General features: G+C 42.8%; 1 protein-coding gene across 9 annotated transcripts in view; it reads right to left on the reverse strand.

Moving 5' to 3' along the window:
• Positions 1-26,053, reverse strand: part of MAST4 (microtubule associated serine/threonine kinase family member 4) — an 875,018-nt gene that overhangs the window by 10,702 nt on the left and 838,263 nt on the right. For 7 of the 9 annotated variants that reach the window (XM_063963416.1, XM_063963411.1, XM_063963425.1 and 4 more), the window contains 8 exons: positions 18,391-18,492; positions 16,084-16,206; positions 14,779-14,891; positions 12,476-12,603; positions 9,062-9,288; positions 6,910-7,113; positions 2,811-3,037; positions 2,479-2,601 (listed from right to left, as the gene is read on the reverse strand). In XM_063963416.1, the coding sequence (XP_063819486.1) occupies positions 2,479-2,601; positions 2,811-3,037; positions 6,910-7,113; positions 9,062-9,288; positions 12,476-12,603; positions 14,779-14,891; positions 16,084-16,206; positions 18,391-18,492 (1,247 nt within the window). The remainder of the gene's footprint in view (positions 1-2,478; positions 2,602-2,810; positions 3,038-6,909; positions 7,114-9,061; positions 9,289-12,475; positions 12,604-14,778; positions 14,892-16,083; positions 16,207-18,390; positions 18,493-26,053) is intronic. The other 2 variants (XM_063963429.1, XM_063963420.1) reach the window with 1 other exon arrangement.

A 26,053-nucleotide genomic window follows, 5' to 3' on the forward strand; every position in this document is an offset into this window, starting at 1 on the left:
TAAAAAAAAAAAACATCTACTGTATGACTTCTTATATGGCAGTAGAGTCACACTCAACTCATACACATACATAAATATTTATATAAATAATATATATATTGTGACAAGAACACTGGGATAGTGTTTGAGGGCAGGTATGTTTGTCCCAGGTTCTTGTCTTACATGTATTAGAAAAATGAAAACTTCTAGGAATATGTTTTGTTTTGTTAGAACCTTTTCAGTTTGTTGGAAAAGCTGGGTAAGGGCCCTGAAAGAGAGATGGGGCAAGTTCCAGACATTGGGCCCAGTTCGGGTCTTTGGCCTCACTGAAGGCTAATCAGGCTTTCAGCTGTGTAAGAGTGTTATAGAGCTGCTGGCCTGATTAGGGTGGGCAGACTGCCTGGGAAGACTGCAGGATGTCTGTGAGAGAAACACGCTCCTGATACAAGTGAGCTATACAGTGTTTGCTGGAGAACTCTGTGTTTTTTGTTTAGTGATAGTTAGGAACATCTTGTGTTTAGTTAGTGCCGGACAGGCAAGGTATTTTCTTTTGGTGTTTGTTTTATTTTCTGTACAATAAAACTGGCTGGGGCCAGTTGTACCAGAAACTGGACTTGTGTTGTTCCTCAGCTGCTGCGTGCTGCCATATACCCCAGGAAACGGCACTTTGCACCCTTACAGTGTTACAATATAAATATATATATATATATATATATATATATAAACTGGGTGTGGTTTGTTAGATCTACACTAAAAATGTCTACAGTCAATAAGTCTACCACTAATAGTGGACATGCATTAGGTCGATAGGGTCAAAAGAGCAACACAGAATAGCAAAGGTCGACAGGATCAAAATGTCAACAGGGTCATAAGGTCAATATGGAGATGGTCAACACAAAAAAGGTTGACACAATATTTGTTGTTGTTTCTTGTGTGTTTTGTCACTTTTCTGCCACCAACAAGCTCCATTAGTGCACCACGTCCCCTCGCAAGCTTTAGGCAAGGTATTTCGCTCTGCTACCGCTGTGTTCGGCACAGGTTACTATTCCTAATAGTAGTCCACATGGATGGAAAAGTAAGAAAAAGTTGGAAAAAAATGAAAAAACCCAACAAAAAAACTTGTGTCTACCATGTGTGTATCGACCATTATCACGTCAACCTTTTGACCCTGTTGAACTGTCTACCTTTTACATGTCGACCTTTTGACCCTGCTGACCTTATGCATGTCTACCATTAGTGGTAGACCTTGACTGTAGACCTTTTTAGTGTAGATTTATAGTTCAGATACCATATAAACTTCAGCTAGGTAGTCATGTCATCCTTAATATATGTATGAAGAACAAGGCACACATTAGTAGCAGGATGTATAGATGTGTCCTTTCTTACTATTGTACCAGTCGCACCAAGTACGCCCTCTCTGTGCGCCAGGTCGTGCATCTTTCTTATTCAAAATGTACATCTTATTTGCATACTTAAAATACATAGAAGCGACAAAACTACATTGTTAGCCAACACTGATGAATTTGGTGTGTGACTTTTGTACATCTGTGTCTGTGTGAAAAGGGGATCCGATGCCAGCAGCCGCGGCTTTTCCTCATGCCAAGTTACAGTATGTTGAGCTTCATCTGCCACATTGTACATGTGTAAAACCTATTCCTGGGCCGTTAAAGTCAGAGCACAGACTCTCTGTAAGTACACTGTAAGTGTCTTTTGCTGCACCTGCGATGCAACTAAGACACAACATGTAAAGAAATATGGTACGCTACTCCTTTCTGGGGTGTCTCACGCTGTATGTCATACGGACAACCTGTGAGTGAGTACACATCTGTACCAGCCAATCAGCACACGCCACCTGCAGCTCACTTCCTGATAGTGACATTCTTAGAGGCAATGTCTTTCCAAACACAAATCATAATTTCAGTACTTAATGGTGACATAATTAAAGATATACAGATCTACACCTATATGGGAGGGAATCAGGATACAGATGCCGGACTCCCGACAGCCGACAATGCCGAAAGCCAGAATACCGGCTCACAGGGGCTATTCCCACTCGTAGGTGTCCATGACACCCATAGAGTGGGAATAGATCCTGTAGCAAGTGCAGCGAGCCACCGTGCCCGCAAGGGAGCTCGTAGCGCTCCCCCGCTTCCGGCATTCTGGCAGGTGGGATGCCGCTGTCGGCGTACTGACAGCCAGCATCCCGTCTGCAGGGAATACATATGTATTCCGTCTATACACATTCATGAAGTGAATGTAATAATATGTAAAAATGAAAAGTCCCTAACAGAGGTCAGGGGATATTGGTGTTAATGAATATGGTCGCCCAGTAGAAAATAATCAGTTTTATGCTTCTAATTACTTTATGATTAATGACATATAGTCTCATTATAATAAACGCATGATTATTTTTCTATTATAATTTTAAGAATAAGCTACTGGAATGTCTCAATTGAATAATAATGGGGAGATAACCCTGAGAAATAGAACATCATGTACCTTCAGCAGGAGTTCTATCACCTCTGTGTGAACTAGCCCATGCACTGGCTCCTCATTTATATGAGTAATGAGATCCCCGGCTTTAAGACCAGCTTGGTAAGCGGGGCTTCCGTCTTCAACACTCTGCGGAGAAAAGCAAACACCGCACTAATTAATGATCATGTAAATAAACGAGGCACAATTTTTTTTTTCAACAGCATGTAGGATTGAGTGCAAATACATGAAATAAATAAGTAAAACGTTGTTTGGTCATCTTGCTTACTGCATGCCTATAAAATAAACTGCCCAAAAGCAAACCACTATAGGGGTATACTTCTAATGCCAGGCCTTACCCAGACAATATGGTGCACGGTGTAAACATCACTGTCCCCTACAAACACGCGGATTGCCTGGAGAGTGAAACCAAACTTTTTGCCAGAGCTCTGAATGACGATTGGCTGCCTCGGACTGAAAGAGGAGATGGATGAATCCCTGCTGGGTGAGGAATCTCTGGAGGATGGATCTGACGATATGGAGAGTGGGGATACTGGACTCCCGAGAGGCGACACACTGTACACATCTGTAATGAGACAGCCACCTTTTAGTTTGCATCATGATGAATACAAAAGTATAAAATACTAATCATTTCAAGGACAAGGGTATAAGCAAGCCACGTCAAGCAACGCATACAAATGGAAATAAACCATGCAGGTGGTGTACTTTAAAATGAGATGAGGTGTGAATTTATACTGTATCCTAATCTAAACAGACCAGGAATTATTTGTTTGCTTCCCTAGACTAGCCCTCTCTCCCATCACCGAATGGGTCCATTGCTCAAGCCTCCTCTATGGTTATAAATAAAAATGGCATCTGACAGTAATTAAAAACCATTATATTTTACTGTATCCTGCCTATGCAATGCCAACATTCTAGACCTAAATCTTTACGGCCTTTCCACAAATCCAGAAATGCAGAGGTTCGTTACACCACTGTAACCTGGAGACAATATTACATATTGCCTTACATGGCTCCCTCCGAGTTTAGAAGGACATTCCCCATCAGAGGACTCCGCCTCATCTGCAGACTTGTCTGTCCACAAGTTGGAGTTATCTCCCATTCATTACCACTACTACAGGAGTATATAACAGTGAGTCAGTGCTTGGAGAGGAGGAGAAGCTTAATGAGCTCTAGGGAGTGGTCACACCATGGTGGCACAGCCACGTCCACATCACAATGCTGCCATGATTTGTGGCCCAATTCATGGATCTGAAATGCTGGGGGCCACTATATACACGGCAGGAAAGAAGAGACTTGGAATGTATGCTAGCATCTGCTTTCTACCATTAAGGCTGACCAGAAAGGTGGCGGAAGTGTGTGCAGCTTCACTTCATCAGACTTTCACAATCAATTTAACAGATTGATAAATCCTTCTATTTGGTATGTAGCTTGTGTAACGCCGAAACATAAAGCTGATGTGTGCACGTCTATAGCCATGGAATATACTCCTGGATCCACGGCTGTCAAATGTCAGCCTCTACTGACGTACATGTCATGTAGCTGCTACATTCACTGCTGACGCATCACATTTTAAACCTTCTACTTTCATAGCTATGCACCACACTTCTCTACTTCTAGCAGGTTCCCACAAGTACTTTAGGAAGGGAATAATTCGGAAATAGCGAAGAACGCAGCAGATCCTGGTTTTTGGAAATACAAAAAATAAATAAATACAGCAAGGGTATTTTTTCCATTATTGCCAAATTGACAATTAAACGAATAAACTTGGTAAATTCAATGAGAAGAGTAATTGAGCATGTAGAGGCAGCGTCTAGCTCACACAGCCCCAATAGCCGCAAACCATTATTTCACAAGGCAGCAGTACTAATTATGGGCAATAAATGGCTAACACAAATATGGCATCACACTGTCACTGCAGATGGAAGCTGGAGACCCGATAAACGGGCAGAAAGAAATGCATTCTATATAGCATTTAATGCATAACATATTCGCTAAGCAAAGCTTTTTGATCGCACAGCACTTCCCCAATTTATTGACTGGTTGGTGCTGTGAATTAATGTATAAATTAAAATAGGCGACCAGGATATTACAATCAATAGGCTTGATTCAATTCAGCGCAGATTGAATAGCGCCGGGAATTTAGCAGCTGGTGCAATTCAATTCAGCGCACTGTCATGTCACAGAAGGCCGGTTCTTGTGGACTAAACAGTGTTTTGTCACAAAAACCGGCATTCTCCAATCTAAGTGCCTGGCACAATGCTGTTTCCACCGCGCTAAGGGCAGAAATCAGCATTGCGCCAGCACTTTTGTCGGATTTCTGCTCGCACCCCTCCCATATATGTCGCCCTGGGGCCTCACAAACCTTAATCTGGCTCTAGTAAGAAGAAAGGGAGAGAGAAAAAAAGAGAGGGAAAGAAGAGAGGGAGAGAAAAAGAGGGTGAGAGAGAAAGAAAGAAAGAAAGAAAGAAAGAAAGAAAGAAAGAAAGAAAGAAAGAAGGGAGGGGGAGAGAAAGAAGGGAGGGGGAGAGAGACAGAAGGGAGAGGGAGAGAGAGAGACAGAAGGGAGAGAGAGAGAGAGAGAGAGAGAGAGAGAGAGAGAGAGAGAGGGGGAGAGAAATGAGAGGGAGGGTGAGAGAAAGAAGGGAGAGAGATAGAGAGAGAGATAAGAAGGGAGAGAGAGAAAGAAGAGAGGGAGAGAGAATGCTTAAACATGCTGGTACAGTAAGCATCAGTTTTTACAAGTCACAACTTCATAAGCAAAACCCTCTTCTGGTCTATGCCTATTTTGTCAAGGGTTTATCCAACAGGAAGATAATGATCCAAAATAAACCTCCAGGCTATGACACAACTCCTTTGAGGAAAAGAATAAGACTGTAGACTTGAAATCATGGAATTCACAGTCTCCGGACATAATTCTCATTGAGTTGGTTTTTGGTGAACTGGACAGGAGGCAAAGCAACCTACAACTGCCACATATTTGTGGAAACTTCTGCAACAGTGTTGGGAAGACTTTCTTGAACAATATTTCACTGAGTGTGATGGCATAAATACGGCTTGTCAATAATCATATTACCGACTTCATGTATACCATGGAAGGCAGGAGCCGGGATGTGTGAAATGCTGCTGAAAGCATTTTACACGCGACTGTAACATGATGGTAATTCATCATGTTGACAATAGTACTGCCAGTGGGTATAAGAGTATTCCACCCTTTACAACATCCCTTCCGCCTGGGGTCACCATAATGTTTATCAACAAGCAAACATATTCCAGCTACTTTGAGGAGTCAAATTATTAGATCACATTTTGTAAAAAAAAATATGATTCTTTTACTTATATCCAATTGCTTATTTGTTGTATGCTTTCATTTCAGAGTGCACGGATATATCACACATATTTTCAAGTGCGGTGGTAGTGGGATTATCAAGTGCAGTGGTGGTGGGATTATCAAATGCGGTGGTGGTGGGATTATCTATGCGGTAGTCAGATTATCAAGTGCAGTGGTGGGGTTATCAAATGCAGTGGTGGGATTATCAATGCAGTGGTGAGATCATCAAGTGCGGTGGTGGGATTATCAAGGCTCAGATTATCAAGTGCAGTGGTGGAATTATCAAGTACAGAGGTCAGATTATCAAGTGCGGTGGTGGGATTATCAAATGCAGTGGTGAAATTAGAAAGTGTGGTGGTAGAATTATCAAATGCAGTGGTGGGATTATCAAGTGCGGTGGTCGGACTATAAAATGTGGATTATCAAGTATAGTGGAAGAATTATCAAGTGCAGTTGTGGCATTATCAAGTGTGGTGGAGGGATCATCAAGCGTGCATGGGGGGGGGGGGGGCTGTTTACTTGATGCTGTAGAAGATCTACCAACTGCAGATTTATAACTGCAAAGTTACAATATACTCTTGTACTAACACCGAAAACTCCAGAACCAGTTCCCTTAGGCCTCTAATATGCAGACAAGTGGCTACCTATGATACGGTACTCAACCTTTCACATACATCATGGCTTTTCACAGTACAAAATGGAGCTGCTTACTGGCACTGATACAATATCTGCATGCCTATGTACTCCTTTGTCTGCAGAAAGAGGTAAATGTGGATGTCCATTTAATGAGGGTGGAAGAGTGACGGTATGTCAGATGAATTTGTGTGGCCGCATAGTATTCATGGAAACGTGGCACTAGTAGCTATAACGCCAGCTAATACAGTACATCGGCACTTTACTTCACCCTTGTGGTTATTTGCATTGCAATATTTATATTATCCTTCAGGTTTTAATTTATTTAGCACAGAACCTTGCTGAATTACAGCCACAAACATTCAAAAAGAAGGATGCATTATGACAAGCTTGTGGGTGGCAATCATGGCTGACAAATGACGAGAAGGACATGCAGGGTGACAAAACTTCATGCTGAGGATTTGTAGCTCTACCTCCAGGGATCATGAGAGAGAGTGCACTGGTAGAGATGGATTTAGTGACTTTCCCCGTCACTTTCTGTTTCTCTGTGTTTTCTAATCGCGGACGACCCGTATGAGAAGCATTTTCACTGGAGGGCTTTGAGGAATTATCTGTACTGTCCACACTCTCGCTCCTTCCACTCATTACATGATCTAAGTGCTCTGAGAAACTACTCACTGTTCAAGGAAGAAAGGACAGAAATATTAAAACAACCATGGCTTGAGATCAAGCTCTATTCTTTCTATCCGGAGGGCTGCAAGATGTATAGATATCACCTGCAAATGTGAGTAACATGGGAGTCTTGCAAGGCTCCTCAGTTTTTGAATATATTTAACAGATGTGGTGACAGCCATTTTGTGGGAGGAAACATCCTGGTGACATCCGTGAGAGATGAGGCTCATCTCACAAAATGGCTACCTCCAATTAGGGATAAAAAAGAGTGAATTTTTAAGCAGCAACATACTTAAATATTACTTATTTCAAAACACACCTACAGTAAGTGGCTACACATTGGCACTGAAGATGCCCTGAGGTATGGCTATCTTACTGCTAGCAAATGGCTGCAGCATATGGCTGACTCAGCACTGTCTACAATGCGTCCTGAAAGCATGATGACAATTTCTTATAGATATTAGACGATGTACACTTAAGTGGCATCATGAACGCAGGATGTGCTACACATAGGGATCAATGATCCTTATGAGGTTATTAGAGCATACAAATAATGATGCTTCATACAGGCACAGCAAGGTTTTTCAGAAAGGTGACAGTGACAGATTTTGGAAACAAGAGAGAGGTCAATACTTTGAGCAACATCAAGTTATATTACATTGAGGGGTTCATGATAAAACAAATGACATACTATGCCATGAAACCAAAGGTAAGGCCAGCACCGCGCAAATGAGCCGACAATCTAAATCCAGTATTACTTGGTCAATGGGTGGAAGTATACTGCTTATGTCAAAAGAAAATTCAATTTCATCTATGCACTGAGAGCAACATAGCACTTGTTTCTCTCTTACTTACATAAATGTCAAGATGTAGAGAGAATGTAACTAAACTTCCGTCTATGATTGGAAAGTACAAGCTTGTCGCAGATCATTTGCACTCCTTCATTACAAATGGGTTAACGCGTTTCTCCGCTACTTATCAGAGCGGTGCCTTCAGAAGAAACAGCTCAATAATGTTTTGCTTTTATAATTGACCCTTTGACACACTAAGTCTACAACTGATAATCCTGAGTAATAAATGACGAACAGTGCAAGCAAAAATCCTGAATAAATCACCTTCTTTGGCAGGGCTAGATGGGTAATAAACGTTATCAACTCAACAATAAACATGTTGTGTACATGAAACACTTAGTGTTCTTAATGAAGAGTGAAAGAAGAATATTGCTTAGAAAAAGTAGACATACATACATATTGCAGTTTTTATCACTTTTTATAAGCAAATAGACACTTGTACCAATGTGATGAGCTATACTTGCCTGTGAAATTCAATACATATCCAATCTAATACTAGACTATGGGGGACATTTACTAAGCAGTGATAAGACCAGAGAAGTGAGCCAGTGGAGAAGTGCCCATGGCAACCAATCAGCACTGAAGTAACATTTATAGTTTGCATACTATAAAATTATACAGAGCTGCTGATGGGGAAATTTCTCCACTGGCTCACTTCTCCGCTCTTATCACTGCTTAGTAAATGTCCCCCTATATCACTGGGGAACAACTAAGGGTAGCAGACTGTTCACTCTAGAACATCTTCACTAATTTGAATATTTCTATACTTACAGTATCCATTCCATTTAGACAATCTACTGTAATACTTCACCAATATTCACTATTATTGTCATTCGAGGCAGCCAACCATATCTCTCATATCCACCGTCATAGATTACTTATTCCCGCAAGAGGAATGACTAATGTCTCAAGCCTTGGAAAGAGAAAGCAACCAACTTAACTGTCATTTATCTAGCACGGTCAATGAAATGTCAGTCAGAAGCAGTTTGCTTGCTTTGGACCGCTTCTCCACTTTATCTCTCTCCAAGGCTTGATACACCTCCCCTCAAGTGTAATCAACATGGACCTGTTACTCAATGATTGGCTATAAACTGGTACAAACCTGAAACTGTAGAGCTGCTAACACTGACAGGTGTGGTGAGATCGGGATCGTCCTGTGGAGAGTCCTCCGAAACAAGAACAGACTTATCTCCTTCTTCTTGTGGCTCCTCAGCACAGGGCTCGTCACGTTCCAGGTCAGAAGAGATGGCAAATTTCGGCAGCAGACTGGCATTGTGCCGTTGCTTGAGACTTTCAGTGTCAGAAGAGGTGGATATAGATAGTTGCTGCCTGTTGTGTGAGACAAACACTTGTAACATTGCATTTAAAAAAAACATCCCTGAGTGTCACATAAAAAAGTAAATTAATCATTGTGCATACACACTTACTAATCGTCTGTCCAATCTGTCGTGCCAGATGTCACAACTCGGCGGCATTTAAATGTGCCCCACCAGTTGAGATGTCACTCATCGGCAGTCCCTGCAGCAAACTGTACACATAGCCAGATACGACGATATATCTGTAGATATACTGGCCACCGGTGGTATCGCGTGCGGGGGGGCAGGTACTCTATATCCGGGACCATGCAACTTGGAGAGGCCCGGAGGCCCACTCTTATTGCTGACAGTACATAGGCACTTCAGACCATGAGATAGAGGACTGACTGCTGCTGCAGCCGCCTCTCACCCCGTCCCAGCACGTGCTGCTGTGTGTTGGGCTGGGAAGAGAGGGAGCTGCAGAGGCAGTCAGTCCTCTCTCTACTGCATGATTGGGGGGTGAAAGCGCCCACCCACCTACATCCCCCACGCTGCTGCCACCATTTCCTCCTCCGCTATCCCTGCCCACCAGAGCGGACAACGGCTGACGCGGGTGCCCATAACATTTTTTTACACATTTTTTAAGTAGCCACACCTTCCCCTTTGGCCACGCCCACCACCCCTGTAACGGGGTCCTGGAGAGCTGCTGGCGCCCCTGGCCATCGGTAGTGCTGCAGGACCAATGCAATATGTCCATGAACAACATCGTTTTCTGACATATCCCGATGGGCTCGCAATATATTGGGCATTCGCCTGATTGGCTGATATTTCGCTTAGTGTGTATCCATCTTAAGTCTCCTGCATAGCCAGACAGTACAGACAAAGCACTGCGGAGGCGGTCACCAGTGATGATATGACAGTATCTACAGCCAATTAGAAGGCAGCAGATAATACATGCAGCCAATGATCACCTGGTATGAAAGTTGCCAGGACTGACTGTGTGTTGTTCTGTGACCAATCGGAAAGCAGATTAGAGGTGGATTTAAAAAGCAGTCCTAAACGTATATTAGTGTATAATAAAATGTACACACTGTAACAATATGGCAGCAATTTCATGTTAAACAGCAATGATTTCATAATGTTATTAAAACTGAATAAATAACCAACAGCCTTTGAATATTTTTAAATTGCACTGTTTGTATTGTGGTGCTTGAGAGATCAGAATAATAAAGGACTTGGTTTATGGATATCAACCAATGCTGCATGCTGAAACACATTGGGAAATATCATGGGAACTCAACGTAGCATGAATCTAACCGTCACTTTAGTAAAGAGCTTGAGCTGTATCCTGCCACATGTAACCTTCACTTTACTGCTTCTTCTAGAACAGTGGTTCTCAAACTCGGTCCTCAGGAACCCACACAGTGCATGTTTTGCAGGTAACCCAGCAGGTGCACAGGTGTATTAATTACTCACTGACACATTTTAAAAGGTCCACAGGTGGAGCTAATTATTTCACTTGCGATTCTGTGAGGAGACCTGCAAAACATGCACTGTGTGGGGTCCTGAGGACCGAGTTTGAGAACCTGTGTTCTAGAACAATGATTGGAATAATTGGATGTGTGGTATTGCTTTATAAATAGTCATATACACCTAATAGCTTTCTCCATTGGTTCCACAGTATCGCACCAGCACCACAGTGACCTTCATTCAGGCGCCAAACCCAACCGAGTCTGGAGGTTTTCAGTAATGGATTGAAATAAAGGCAGTCACTAAATGCACCTACACGCACACTACTATACACATGGGTGCAATCACCACTGTGTACCATCACATTGATAGCTCTTCAAGTTTATCTTTAATTGTATTATAATCATGTACCTAGCAGGAAATAAAAATTGGAATTGCATTGGTGGGAAGGGACTCATAATTCTCCAAAATCTGTATAACATGCTGAATAGTTATTATATATAGGAGGTGCACAGGAACACTGAATGTTTGGGCTTTGTCCCCCCAAAATGGACAACGCTTATGCTGTGCCTTTTCTTAATAAACTGCAAGGAACACTAAAGGGGATATTCAATTTGGCCCAAAGAGACATCTGGAGTAAAAAACCCCGATGTTTCTGCGGGTGCTGCGGTCGGGCTATTTAATTAGCTCGGCCGTTAACAAGTCCTTTTACACCCGTAAACACACAGGTTCAGTGAAACCTGTGTGTTTTCGGGTGAAATAGCATTTTGCTTCGCCAGCCGGAGGCACGTGCCGGCTTATCAGGGCCAATTAAATAGCCCCCAGCGGCGATACTTATCACCCACCAGATTCGGGCCAAACTGAATACCCTAGTAACACTGAAAACTGGATTGTCAGATTAAATTATTCAGTGTTAAACTGACTGCAGCTCTGTTAATAAACACAGCATCATCTCCCTTTTATGACCGTGTACAACTGATCGCTCATATAGATCAAACATCTGCACATGTATTTGTCATTTTATTATTTACTGTGACATCACTGGCCCTGCACGTCGGTATGAATCCACACAGCCCCTCCCTGCACGGCGGTCACTCTGCCTGCGTAGTTAGAGAAGCACCTGCATGTTACTGGCTGCAGATGAGTGAGAGAGACCATGGTGGACAGATTACCACGCAGATATTTCTTGTATATTATTCAGCCATTTGATGGTTAGGAGCCCGCACAGGGGCTCATAGGTACGGCAGGCATGCAACCAGGTTACTGCGTCACGACGGCCGCAATGGCCATGACAAATTACTAGGCAACCACGACTATCTGCAGGCACTTTATTTGTGCAGCTACTTAGCTGCAGTGTAACTTATTTGCAGGGGCCTGTTAATATCCCGGCCGCCGGTAACGCATACCACACCCCATTTATTGCTAGGGGTCTGTCTCGGTTGTGGGGTTCTGACTGGCTCCCTGAACAGTTAATGGCTTTAGTGCATTGCCAGTTATAGCTTCTGTGCGGCTAGAAGTCACCTGCCCTGCTGCAGCATTCTAGACATTATTCTGCTTGTTCGTGTCCGCCACTCTTGCCTTGCAACTTGTTCCTGGTTTTTGGAATCCCTGCCTGCACCCTACCTTTGCCAGTCCTGTGTCTGTCCGACTTCTTTTTTCTATCTGGACCTAGAATTTTTACCCTGACTGTCCAGTGTGGAATGGATTTTGTGGCACCTAATAAATGAAAGATGATTGTGATGACTACTCACATCTCAGAATATTCTGAGCTCCAACTCAGCGATTCCACTGGCGGTAGATTCAGGATTTTTGTTTTCTCTGTAGTATCGTCCTTTTCCTCCATTTTGTTCTGCATCAGTTGGTCGATGCTGCTAAACACCTAAAAACATGGAGATTCTGTTAAACTGTACTCTGGAAGAGGTTTCGGTACATTTATTCTTTTCTAAAATAAATGTCATTCTTGTAACTGTCTGACCCCTTTTCTTTGTCCCCATGTTTTAATACTACTGCCTAGGTTATAATTACCAGCAGTTACAATTAGTTGGATTACTGTGGCTGTCCTAACAGATGGGGGTAATGAGGTTACCATGAACTTCAATTTAAAAATCTTGCTTTATTTACAGTATATACTTAACTAATATCATCTTGTAACACTCACAGATATAACTGAAAACTTCCACACTACATTCGCGTTTATTTACATGGGTTTTTATACAGGTCTAGATGACGTACCAAACAAGTAATTTTCTCATGTGTACTTTGAATAGACTCACCCAGGAAATTTTATCCATCTGAGGTGGCAGAAAGATGTTACCGCACAGACCTTTGGAATTATACAGTATGTCACGTTTATGCTCTTTTATGGTTCTGTGCTCAAGAAGATGTTCCCTATACTGCATGGCAATCACTAAGATGTACTGTATTTTGTACGGTGAACAGTGGGATGGTCTCTGTATTGTGTGGTGGTCACTGGGATGTACTCTGTATTATACAACAGTCACTAGGATGCTGTCTGTAGTTGCTGTCACTCCCCCTAACATTTTGCATTGTCCTTAATTACCACAATTGTTGCTATACAGTAGCTAACAGTTTGCTAAGTCTGTCTACTTGTTTTGTTTTAATTTCCACCAATAGTTGATTTGGTCACATCTATATAAGGGCACTTTCAGAGTATTTTCCATGGCCACTCTAAGGGGTGAGGGGTAAATGTTTAATCCATTGTTATGGGGGAGAAGCGATATCAGCGCACGTTATGTACGCTATACCGCTTCTCCCCCATGTATGACTGTGCCATTATGCGCCGATATGCGTTGGCAATGTAGCTGCTGACCGTTACGGCCCTATCTCCACAGCAGGAACAGAGCTGTCCGTGGCTATGGTGGGTGCCGATTCCAGACTGCGCAGGGGACCTAGCATGAGTAGCGAGATCCTGCACATGTGCAGTGGAGACACAGCGCATCAGCACGGAGCTGATGCGCTGTGTGCTCAGGGGAACAACGCCGGAGGGGGCAATTTTCACTCCCCCCCCCCCCTTTGGCAGACAAGATGTTAATACGGTAATGAGGCAAAGCAGGAAGTGTTATAGCAGCACGATCCATACCGCTATAATACATTTACCCCTAATTTACTAAAGCTTCTAGGAATGAAAAGTGGTGATGTTGCCCATAGCAACCAATCAGATTCTGTCTATCATTTCTCTCTTGCACCGTAGAAAATGATAGACAGAATCTGATTGGGCAACATCATCACTTTTCCTTTTTAGAAGCTTTAGCAAATTTACCCCTAAGTTCCCAATCTGCCTCTCGGTAGAAGTCCCAATGTCAAAATAGACACCAAAGACTGGACATTAAAGTGGGTCAGAAATAAACACAAGTCCAAATATTGAAACTGAAATTTGCAAACGCGAGCATTATAGCGTAATTCATATTTGGGGGTCTATTCGTGAAGCAGTGGAAAGAGTGGAGAAGTGAGTCTGTGGAAAAGTTGCCCATGGCAACCAATCAGCTGCTCCGTACAATTGTATAGTATGCAAATGATAAATGTTACTTCAATGCTGATTGGTTGCCATGGGCAACTTCTCCACTGGCTCACTTCTCCGCTCATTTCACTGCTTCATGAATAGACCCCCAAGTGAGAAGACAACGTGTCTACGCTACTACGATACTAAGGGGAAGATGTAGGAAGCAGAGAAGAGAGTGGAGAAGTGAACAAGTGGAGAAATTGCCCATGGCAACCAATCATCATTGATGTAACATGTATCAAGTGCATTCTATAAAATTATAAGTAGCAGCTGATTGGTTACCATGTGCAACTTCTCCACTGCCTTGCTTCTCCACTCTTTCCACTGCTTCATACATCTCCCCCCTATTCTTTGTGATAAACTGATTATATCTGTATTACAAGCAATGCACCCCTACTGAGAATATAAGGATAATAAAAGTCACTTTAGAGTTCCAGCTTGTGGCTTTAGGGACTTCTAATATCCTTATATTTTGAAGACGCAGGTGCTTTATGTTATACAAATGATGGACTGGAGGATGCACAGATGACTTACTTTAGAAAACCTGTGTGAGCATGAGGAAAACTGTCTAATTTCCATACTGAAATCCTCATCATTTGTATCGTCCTCCTCTTCTGTTTCCATGTGGTCGTATTTTTCAGAACGTGCTAAAAGTAAATAAATGTTCAAATGATCAGAAAAAAAACGCAGCTAAAGAAAAAAAGTCAACAATTTCAGTGATCGGGAGGAGAAATTGATCCTATAGATAATGTAAGGATGAAAACCAAACATTATACAATGTGAAAACGTGGGAAGCCAACTGGCCAAGTCATGACATAGCAGGAAGGCAACTGGCCACGTCCTAAAATGGCAATAAGGCCGCTGACAATGCCACAAAAATGCAAGAAGGCCGCTGGCCATATCATAAAATGGTGGGAAGGCCACTGGCCATGTCATAGAATGGATAATTATGTAAATGGTCATCTCATACAATGGAGGGAAGGCAACTGGCCACTCACACAATGGAGGGAAGACAATTGGCCACTCACACAATGGAGGGAAAGCAATTGGCCGCTCATACAATAGATAGAAGTAACTGACCTTCTCATACAATGCATGGAAAGCAACCAGACATCTCAAAAAATGGAGGGAAGGCAATTGGCCACTCACACAATGGAGGGAAAGCAATTGGCCGCTCATGCAATAGATAGAAGTAACTGACCTTCTCATACAATGCATGGAAAGCAACCAGACATCTCAAAAAATGGAGGAAAATTATCTAACCACTCATACAAAGGAGATCACATCAGTGTCGGCGGTGGATGCATGCTCAATCTGGAGCTGCGTGACGTCACTGAGCGATATGACCAGTCATATCGCTCAGTGTGTACGGCCGGCCACCGACCGCCTGGCCCGCTGTCACCTTTAGTCTATAGATGAAAACCATCTTGTGCATGAACATTTCCTACTTTCATAGTTGTCCATAAATATATAATTATTTTTTATGTATACAATGTCTTTCATTTGTGTGGCCTGCACAGTATCCCGGCACAAGCTCTGAATGCAATTCTCAGTATCTGAATGCTGTATATGTACTGTAAGGATCTATGGCAGTTGATTATTTAAGACACAACCATTTGTGCTATGATTATATCCTGTAGTCCCCTTATGTGGCTGTGTGTAACGTCTACAGGATTTATAGGTACTAGGGACTAGTATACACCTATCCTTACAATGCAAGCATTCTATTTCATATCTTCTTGGTTGAATGGGTTATTAGCTAGATCAGAACAGTATTACACCCTATGAACCTTCTTACAACATCTCAGTATACAGCAGATGCTCTCCCATTCCGCTTACTGTCAAAATAGCTGGTGTCATCTTCTGATTCCAACTGTGGAATAAACTCTGCTTTCTGCCTCAGCAAAGTGTTCCAGTCCAAGGTGCAAAAGAAAGAATGTTGCTTCACCTCATAAGCTCCCCCTGCGAAAGCAAGAAAGGGTCATGAAATTCCAACAAATGCCAACCTTTATTTTACAGCGAACCAAAGCAGATTCCATGCTACATCCCAATATCCTTAACTGTTTTAAGATGCATACGTAGCCCCTACTCAATAACCATCTGCATATACAGAGCGCCTGTCATTCACAGGCTCTTTCACCTACAACCACTCTGTTCTACATACGGAAGGTGGCGTCTCATCAAATACACTGGATGTGAAGATAGTTGGGTAAGGGACAAGCAAAACTACGTGGTCATAATTCCATGACAATGGTCATCAATCCATGACTGTGTATGTTTTTCATGTGCCTTCGCAGTCACTGGTACAGTAATCAACACAACAAGGCATATTAATCAGTCACTAATTAGTACATTTGAATTACAGATTGAAGTGGTTAGTGGGAGCTGAGTAACAGGGTTGAGAAACACTGTGTGTTTCTGGGTGGGTTGTGTCTCTTTTGCGCAGTTATTTATTTCTAAGGTTCGCAGCTATTTCACTATAGGTGTAACGTTCTTCACAGCTGTAGTACCTTTTTATACCCTGCAGGTGGCACTGTGGACAAAATGTAGAAAAAATAAAATACACAGCTGGCAACCTGCAGTAAGCACTACTGTACATACAACTATTCTTACACATTTAATAACTTTGAAAGAAAACTCCTCCTAAATTTCAGGACATTTTTATAACCCCTTACCAACAGATTATAGGATGATCATTGTATTGTACTGTACTTATATCTTTGAATACGATTTCCTATTTTTACTAAAAGAAAAAAAAAAGGAAAGAAGGACAAGTCGAATGTAATTATGGAGATGTAACATAACTACAGTCATTTCCATCTAGTATGACAAGAATCTGAGCTGTTAACAGCTTGTTAAACACAATTTTCCTGAGCTATGAGATAGACGTGGAGCTGCTACTGGTATGAGCTGAAAGACTTATAATGTGGGAAATGACAGGGAAACCTGAATCCTGCTAGACAATACCTGGCCTGACCTTGATCTGCCCTCCGAACATGAGATAGCATGCTGGTGATGCAGGCATGACTACGTCAGTAAAGGGCAGGACAAACTCAAGGGAAGTTGGTAGGGAACAGAAAAATAATGAGGTTCTCTCTCGTTATGTAGACATGCTTCATGACCTAAGGTGGAAGTTATATATTTCATTTAATTAGAACCAAGAGGCAATTTGTCTTTACTGAGCCCAATTGTCAGACTGCTCTCTTGTGTTAGGTGCAGTGAAATTCTGCTTTTGCTTCCACTAGTATTCTGCATGGAGCTGAGTATTGTATATTGTAATTGCTGTGATGTTGGGCAGATGACCCAGGGTGGAAACAGTGTTTCCATGATAGAAAGAGCAGTAGTGAAAATCAACCCTTTGCTTCTAGTTAAATACATACAGACATAATGACTCTTTAAAATATTTTGCATAACAACATACAGTAACTAATTATATAACAAAAAATAAATAAATATGCATCCTCTTTAATGCAACATATGTCTTAAGGCCCATACACACTTGCCGATAAAATGAGCAACGTCGCTCATTTTCCCCCTCCCTGAGCAACGTCGCTCATTTTATCGGCAAGTGTGTATGCCACCAGCGATGGCCGATGCGTGGCCCCGCGGGTCGGCAACGATCGTCGCTGTCGGCAGTGCATGCATGCTGAATCTGGACTGTGGTCCAGGAGCTGCATGCACTGCCGGCGGAGGTGTGACGTCACTGAGCGATATGAGCGGTCATAACGCGCAGTGTGTACGGCCGGGCCGGGAGGGGAAACACTTGACGATGTCGCTCACAGAGCGTCATCGTCTAATGTGTATGGACCTTTAGGGTGGGATGTACTATGCATCGCATCTGCAATGCAATACATCCTATCACTTATCCAGTATATACCAATGTTCATAATCCCGATATGTACTCTTGATAAGAGCCGTCCTTTGGGATCACTGGACTTCCGCGTTTAGGACACAGGACTCCTTCTGTGCTTGCCCACACCAATCAGATTGTCAGCTCCGCCATGTTCACATTAATGTCATGTGATTGTAAAGTGTTCCTTTGTAAAATTATACCATTAATGTACAGAACTGTCTAATACAATGGGGCTTTATAAAGGGTAATTATACGTGTATTAGGTAGACATCAGTATTATCCATGCACATTACCTGTCCCGAGTCTTTCCAGAGGATTTTGCCTGAGTAGTAAAGTAATGAGGTCCTGAGCATCAGGGGGTGGCGCGTCCTCCTTTTCAGGCCAATTTATTTCATCTGTTAAAAAAAAAAAAAAAATACAGTTAAAACGCAGGTACTGTATATTACACTATGCCATAGGTTCTCAAACTCGGTCCTCAGGACCCCAAACAGTTCATGTTTTCCAGGTCTCCTCACAGATTTGCAAGTGAAATAATTAGCTCACCTGTGAATCTTTTGTAATGTGTTAGCGAGTAATAAATACACCTGTGCACCTGCTGGTGACCTGGAAAATGTGAAATGCTTGGGATCCTGGGGATTTCCTAGTTGGTACACAGGTGTACTCTTCACTGGATGACGCATTTTTAAAAGATCCACAGGTGGAGCTGATTCTTTCACTTCTATTACTGAGGAGATCTTTACAAGCGCTGTTGGAGCTCCTGAGGACTGGAACAAGGAAACACTTATGTAGTGTTACTGTTATAACTAACATTAACTAACTCGATCCTATAAGGCTTGGGCCACATAATGCGTTTTAGCGCGCTCGGCAGGAAGGAGCCTGCACATGGTCTTTCTATCTGGCATGCTGCAGTTGAGCAGGATGACAGGACGACCGGATTTCAAGTAGAACACATACATTTGAATGTGGTAGTGGCACTGGGCGGCATCCGGCGAAAACGCTATATGGGAATCGAAAAAGGCTCTTTCCTGCCGAGTGGGTTGCGAAAACACTATGGGGGTCATTCCGAGTTGTTCGCTCGGTAAATTTTTTCGCATCGCAGCGATTTTCCGCTTAGTGCGCATGCGCAATGTCCGCAGTGCGACTGCGCCAAGTAAATTTGCTATGCAGTTAGGTTTTTTACTCACGGTTTTTTCTTCGTTCTGGTGATCGTAATGTGATTGACAGGAAGTGGGTGTTTCTGGGCGGAAACTGGCCGTTTTATGGGTGTGTGCGAAAAAACGCTACCGTTTCTGGGAAAAACGCGGGAGTGGCTGGAGAAACGGAGGAGTGTCTGGGCGAACGCTGGGTGTGTTTATGACGTCAAACCAGGAACGACAAGCACTGAACTGATCGCAGATGCCGAGTAAGTCTCGAGCTACTCAGAAACTGCACAGAGATGTCTTTTCGCTATATTGCGAATCTTTAGTTCGCAATTTTAAGAAGCTAAGATTCACTCCCAGTAGGCGGCGGCTTAGCGTGTGTAAAGCTGCTAAAAGCAGCTTGCGAGCGAACAACTCGGAATGAGGGCCTATGTATGAACCCAGCCAAGATTACGGTTCCATTTACCAATACAGAGTTAAGCTCAGTGTCTATAATGACTCTCAATACTTGCACAAAGCACAGCATATCTAGAAGCAGAAAAGTGGAAGCTGATGTCAGAAGTAGAGGCTGCTTAAGTTTTGCCGAGAGTACTACTTCTGTATGTGCCCCATCCCTTTGCTGACAGCAGACCTACAGCCGAACCATAACGTTCTCCACAGCCTAACCCTAACCCTTCCCCTAACCGTCCTCTTCCCCTGCCACAGCCTAACCATAACTTACCCCACAGCCTAAACCTAACCCATCCCCTCTCACAGCCTAACCCTAACTGTCCCCTCCCACAGCCTAACCCTAACTACACACTTCCCCGCAGCCTAACCCAACCGTCTTCCCAATGCCTAACAATACCTCCCAAAGCCTAACAATAACCTCTCCCACCCCGGCAGTCTAACCTTAACCTGGCCCTTCCACAGACTAACCCTAATGCTGGATACACACTAGATTACATGTTGTCCGGCGGATCGGGCCGACATATCAGGCACATCATCTAGTGTGTACCCGCTATGTCACTGACATTACAGACTACTGCGCGTCACCAGCAACATCGTCCGCCGGTCCTATATGCATGACCAATGGAAGAAATAGCTAGCGCTGGCCATGCTAGTCGTTGCAGGCATCGGCAAATGTGTATGCACTTACCGATGCCACTACCCCCCCACCACCACCCCTGAGCCGGATCTGAACACCCGCGATGTCATGCTGGGAACACGTCATTAAGTGTGTACCCAGCTTAACCCTCCCGCAGACTAACCCTGACAATCTCCTCCTGTCCAGCCTATCCCGAACAGAGCCCCCACCTCGCAGCCTAATCATACCCTCCCACAGCCTGACCCAAATCACCCACCCCACCCCCCTCAGCCTAGCCGTAGACCCAACCCCACTACTTACCTCTGGGGTCTGACGGGATTCTAAACACATGCGCTCTATCACAAGTGCTTGAAAAAGCTCCACTTTCAGCATTACAGGTAAATATATATCTCCCTGTATGGGCCGTTTGCACTTGTTGTGTAGAAAGTGATATTCATTTAATAAGAGCTCAAAGCAATATATTTATTAGCACACAGAAATGTATGATGATTTACCCGAATATAGAAAAATGCTAAAATCTAGTGTCTCATGGTTATCATACAAAAGTGACTAGTTTATGTTACATACTGTATAATTAAAACCCACTGCTACTTAACTGTAATTAGAATGCATTCTCTGTCCCTGATCTTCTGGGATACTGAAAGCCTCCACTAAAGAGCAAATTCAATTAGCTGCAAATTAGGCTGCGGCAAAAACCTGCGTACTCAACTTTTGGGTATTCAATTAGGAGATGGTGTTAACGCAGCTTTCAAAGGAAGAAATTGCAGCTTTCAGTTCACACCTCCAGAATTTTTAAATGAAACAGCGCAGTAATGAAATATGCCCAATAAAAACACTTAATTTTACATGTCATTTTCTCTAAAAGCCAGAAAAATGGGTCTAGATGAAAAGACATTTATATTGATGTGTTGTAGGGACAGAACAGGAGTTTTCCAGTTGCAGATGGTAGCAAGTAGTGTTTCCCAGTTTTTTCTACTTGTATATAAACACTTATGGTGCCCATACACTCGTGCGATGCCCCACGACGCGACATTGTGGGGCATCGCACCGGCAGTTCAGGTGCGATGAAATCGCAACTGAACTGCCAAAGTGATTACCATGCGATCGTGCGATTAATCACATGGTAATCACATGATGGGCACATCACCACCGAGTGGGAGCGGCCTCTTGCGATATATAGCATGTGTTTTTAAAAACACATGCGATCGCACTGCGATTCAATAAATATTAAGTGCAGCACATACTATCTTGAGACGTGAGATTCGACTGATGTGCCCGCGCATCGCGTCGAAAGGTACCTAAAATGTGCATACAATCCTTCGATTTCTCTCACAGATGCGGTCAAAATCGAAGGTTAGCACCGATTATCTCACAAGTGTATGGGCACCATTACAAAACACAATAGAGACATTAAAATGTACTCCCAAATACTGTAAATGCGGAGCTACACTTACTGGCTATCTTTTTCCATTCATAGATATAAGTTGTAATATTCAAGCCAATGAGACCTTATGAACAATTCTCTTATGGCTACTACAGCTTCATTATGGCCAGTAGCTAAAAAAAATTCCATCCCTTTTTAAGAGGTATGGGACTCAGGGCCGATAGTGTCTAGGTCGACACCTATTCGTCGACAGTGGCTATGTCAACACTAGAAATAGGTTGACATGGCCATTAGGTCGACATAAACAATGTGCACTGTGTCCACTCGCCATGCTTCGAACAAGGTTACCGTTCCCAATCGTAGTCCACGTGGATGATAAAGTATGAAAAAGTTCAAAAAAATATATATTTTTTTAAAACCTCATGTTGACCTTTTTGCATGTTGCCCTTGTTCATGTTGACCTAATGGCCATGTCGACCTATTTCTAGTCTCGACCTATCCACTGTTGACCTAAGTGGTGTCGACCCAGAGTCCGGATACCCTTTTAAGAGTTCAGGATGGGTTCTCATTCTTTCATGCAAATCATAAATTGCACACTGCAAAATTAATGAATGACATGCGCAAGATGGCCACAAACTGACGTTAGGAATAAAGGGGTCTATTTACTAAGCCTTGGATGGAGATAACTCCAGCGGAGATAAAGTACCAGCCAATCGGCTCCTGTCATTTTTCAAACACAACCTGTGGCATGGAAGTTAGGAGTCGATTGGCTGGTCCTCTATCTCCGCTGACTTTATCTCCATCCAAGGCTTAGTAAATACACCCCTAAAACTCTAAAATTATCTGTGAAGTTAATATGCAAAGTGCACAGATTATTAACGCTAGAGCACACATCACAGAACGGGTGTGATACAGGATGCCGGCGGTCAGATGATGGACACCGGCATACCGACAATTAGAACGCTGACAGGGGACGGGGGAATTATTTTACCCCTCCCCTGTTCCTAACAGTGGCCCTGATAATTTCTTTCAAGATGTTGGCATTCGGTGTTCCGGCGCCAGAAATCCGAGTGGTGTCAGGATTCTGGCGTCACATTCCCACAAAACTTGCAGTTGCAGCTAACTGAATCCGGCCCTAAATTTACCAGAATTTGGATATTATGCTGTTCCATGTGTGGATTTATTTTATTAACCTGTGTTTATTTTTTCTTTAATTTTACTGTAATGATTTTTTAAACAATAATTATTTCATAGTTTAAGGTCTTGTTTTAATGCAGTTTTGTTTCTGTAATTGTCATTTTTCATAGTGTTTTTTTTTGTGGTGATTTTTGTTTAAGTGGTTTTGTTTCTTTTTTAACTATGATCATTTTGCTTCAACCTTACATAATGTCAGTTTTGAGAGGGTGGCGGGTAGCGGGTATTAGACTAATGTTGCTTACAAAACACAATGGTAATAGTAATAAAATAAAACAATCTATACCTATTTTTATTTACAGGAAATATAATTATAAATATCGACTGAATCAACGTCTAGTTGCAGAATAAACGTGGTCTTTCATTTCCTACAATCGACAGCTACAGTTCAGAAAAAAAGATTCAATTTTAATTTTCCTTTCTTGTCTGTCCTAGTAATAGAACTTACAATCCCTACATTTTTTATGATTTATGGATTTGTTTAATCATCTGTGTTAAAATGTAGAAATAATTTAGAAAATATCCACTTTATTCCTTTTTTAGCAAGTAAACTTGCAGGATAAGTAAACCAACTTGCAGGCTCTACACAAACTAAATGGCCATAATAATGTGGACCCCATCCCACTTTTATTCAACATGTTTGGCTATTTCAGGAGGACATTCATTACTGCCAAGCAATCACCATAGTCAAACATTAGCACTAGGATTGGTTGTACTGAAGAGCTCAGTGACATCAACCTGGCACTATCAGAATATGCCACCTGTCCAACAAGTCAGTTCATCAAATTTCTGCCCTACTAGAGCTGCCCTGGTCAGCTAAAAGTGTGACGAATGTCAAATGGAAATATCTAGGAGTAATAACAGCTCAGTCATGAATAGGACACAAAAGCACACATTAAAAGACAGCCGAACGCCGATGCACGTAAAACCGCCAATGTTCGGAGATGCCAGCGGTCATATGAACAACAGAGGCATCCTGACACTGAAGATCCTGACATCGGAAGGGGCAAGTATTGTTACCCTACTCTAATCCTCTGGAGGTGGCTGGGATAACTTCCTGTGTGGTGGCAGCTAGGGCTAACCACACCCCCAGTGCCTAAACCTCTCATCCCCATCCCCCCCCCCCTCCCTAGCCCTGATCGGGATACTGGCTGACTGTGTTCAGGTACCGTTCTCCTGAGCTGTGTCGGGATTCTTGCATCGTTCACATGACCGTCTGCATCCCAACCGCCAGGATGCTGAACACATCCCCAAAGATCAATAAAATGCATCTGTATGTGATCTCAGTCCAAGAACTGTTTGTTGGGACATACATGGATTGGGTCTTCATGTCCACACAGCCCCACATAAGCCTTAGAAAACCATGCACTATAACAAATGTTGGCTGGAATGGTGTAAAGAATAACGCCACTGGTCTTTGGAGCAGTAGAAATCCATTATCTGAAGTGATGAATCATGCTTCACCATCTGGAAGCCTGACGGACAAATCCGAGGTTTGCCCAAGATGCCAGGACACACTTCCTGTGCAGATCTGTACTGCCAACTGTAATGTTTGTTGGACTAATCATCTTGGACTGTTTGGTGATGGTCCTTTTCTTTCATCATGACAATGTCCATGTGTAAGGGAGCGAGGGCCATCAAAATTTAATCTGCAGACTATGCTGCAGAAGAATTTAATTGGCGGGACCTCAATGGCCTCAAACATCTTGTTATTAATTTAACCGCAGACTATAAGCCAGGCCTTATCGCCCAAAATCTGTGCACATCCTTACTAATACTATTATGGCTGAGTGAATGGGAATCCCTACAGCCATGGTCCAAAAGCCTTCCCAGAAAAGCAGAAGCTGTTCTAATGGGTCTGGTATGTAATATCAACACTCAGAAAGTCATCATGTTTACAGCATCGACAAAATGTCTGCTTGTTTAATGTGTCAACTTCATGAATGTCACCAGTGAGGATGGACACTGATATTTTAGCATAACTCTAATTTCAATGTTGACATTCTGACATCAACATTTTGAAAATGGATAAATGCAATGAAAACGAACAAGTTCCTTTTTACGTGTTTTTAGCTGTTTTTAATTTGTTGCATTGCGCTGGTAGCACGCAGTAACACATGAAAAATAGGCTGCGTCATGTTCTAAAATGTTAAATATGTTACAATTTTAGAATATAAGCTTATGGCGCATTGCACGTGTAAACAAAAACAACCATAGGAACAATCCCAAATGGAAACCTAAGTAATCACATCATAAACATAGTCATCACCCTAATATCACCAATGTTTATAATATCTGAAGTGTGGCTTATATATGGATATATTCCTAACATCGGGGATGGGTGCCCATCAGCAACATGTTTATTTCTGCCTTTTGCTGTGTACAATTATTGAAATATTTTGTATGTTGTCCTATCAAAAAATAAGATTTTACTTACCGATAAATCTATTTCTCGTAGTCCGTAGTGGATGCTGGGACTCCGTAAGGACCATGGGGAATAGCGGCTCCGCAGGAGACAGGGCACAAAATAAAAGCTTGAGATATCAGGTGGTGTGCACTGGCTCCTCCCCCTATGACCCTCCTCCAAGCCAGTTAGGATACTGTGCCCGGACGAGCGTACATAATAAGGAAGGATATTGAATCCCGGGTAAGACTCATACCAGCCACACCAATCACACCGTACAACTCGTGATCTGAACCCAGTTAACAGTATGATAAATTTAAAGGAGCCTCTGAAAAGATGGCTCAACAATAATAACCCGAATTTTTTTGTAACAATAACTATATACAAGTATTGCAGACAATCCGCACTAGGGATGGGCGCCCAGCATCCACTACGGACTACGAGAAATAGATTTATCGGTAAGTAAAATCTTATTTTCTCTAACGTCCTAAGTGGATGCTGGGACTCCGTAAGGACCATGGGGATTATACCAAAGCTCCCAAACGGGCGGGAGAGTGCGGATGACTCTGCAGCACCGAATGAGAGAACTCCAGGTCCTCCACAGCCAGGGTATCAAATTTGTAGAATTTAGCAAACGTGTTTGCCCCTGACCAAGTAGCTGCTCGGCAAAGTTGTAAAGCCGAGACCCCTCGGGCAGCCGCCCAAGATGAGCCCACTTTCCTTGTGGAATGGGCTTTTACTGATTTTG

This window comes from Pseudophryne corroboree, chromosome 1, assembly GCF_028390025.1.
Source record: "Pseudophryne corroboree isolate aPseCor3 chromosome 1, aPseCor3.hap2, whole genome shotgun sequence".
NCBI classification, from domain to species: domain Eukaryota; kingdom Metazoa; phylum Chordata; class Amphibia; order Anura; family Myobatrachidae; genus Pseudophryne; species Pseudophryne corroboree.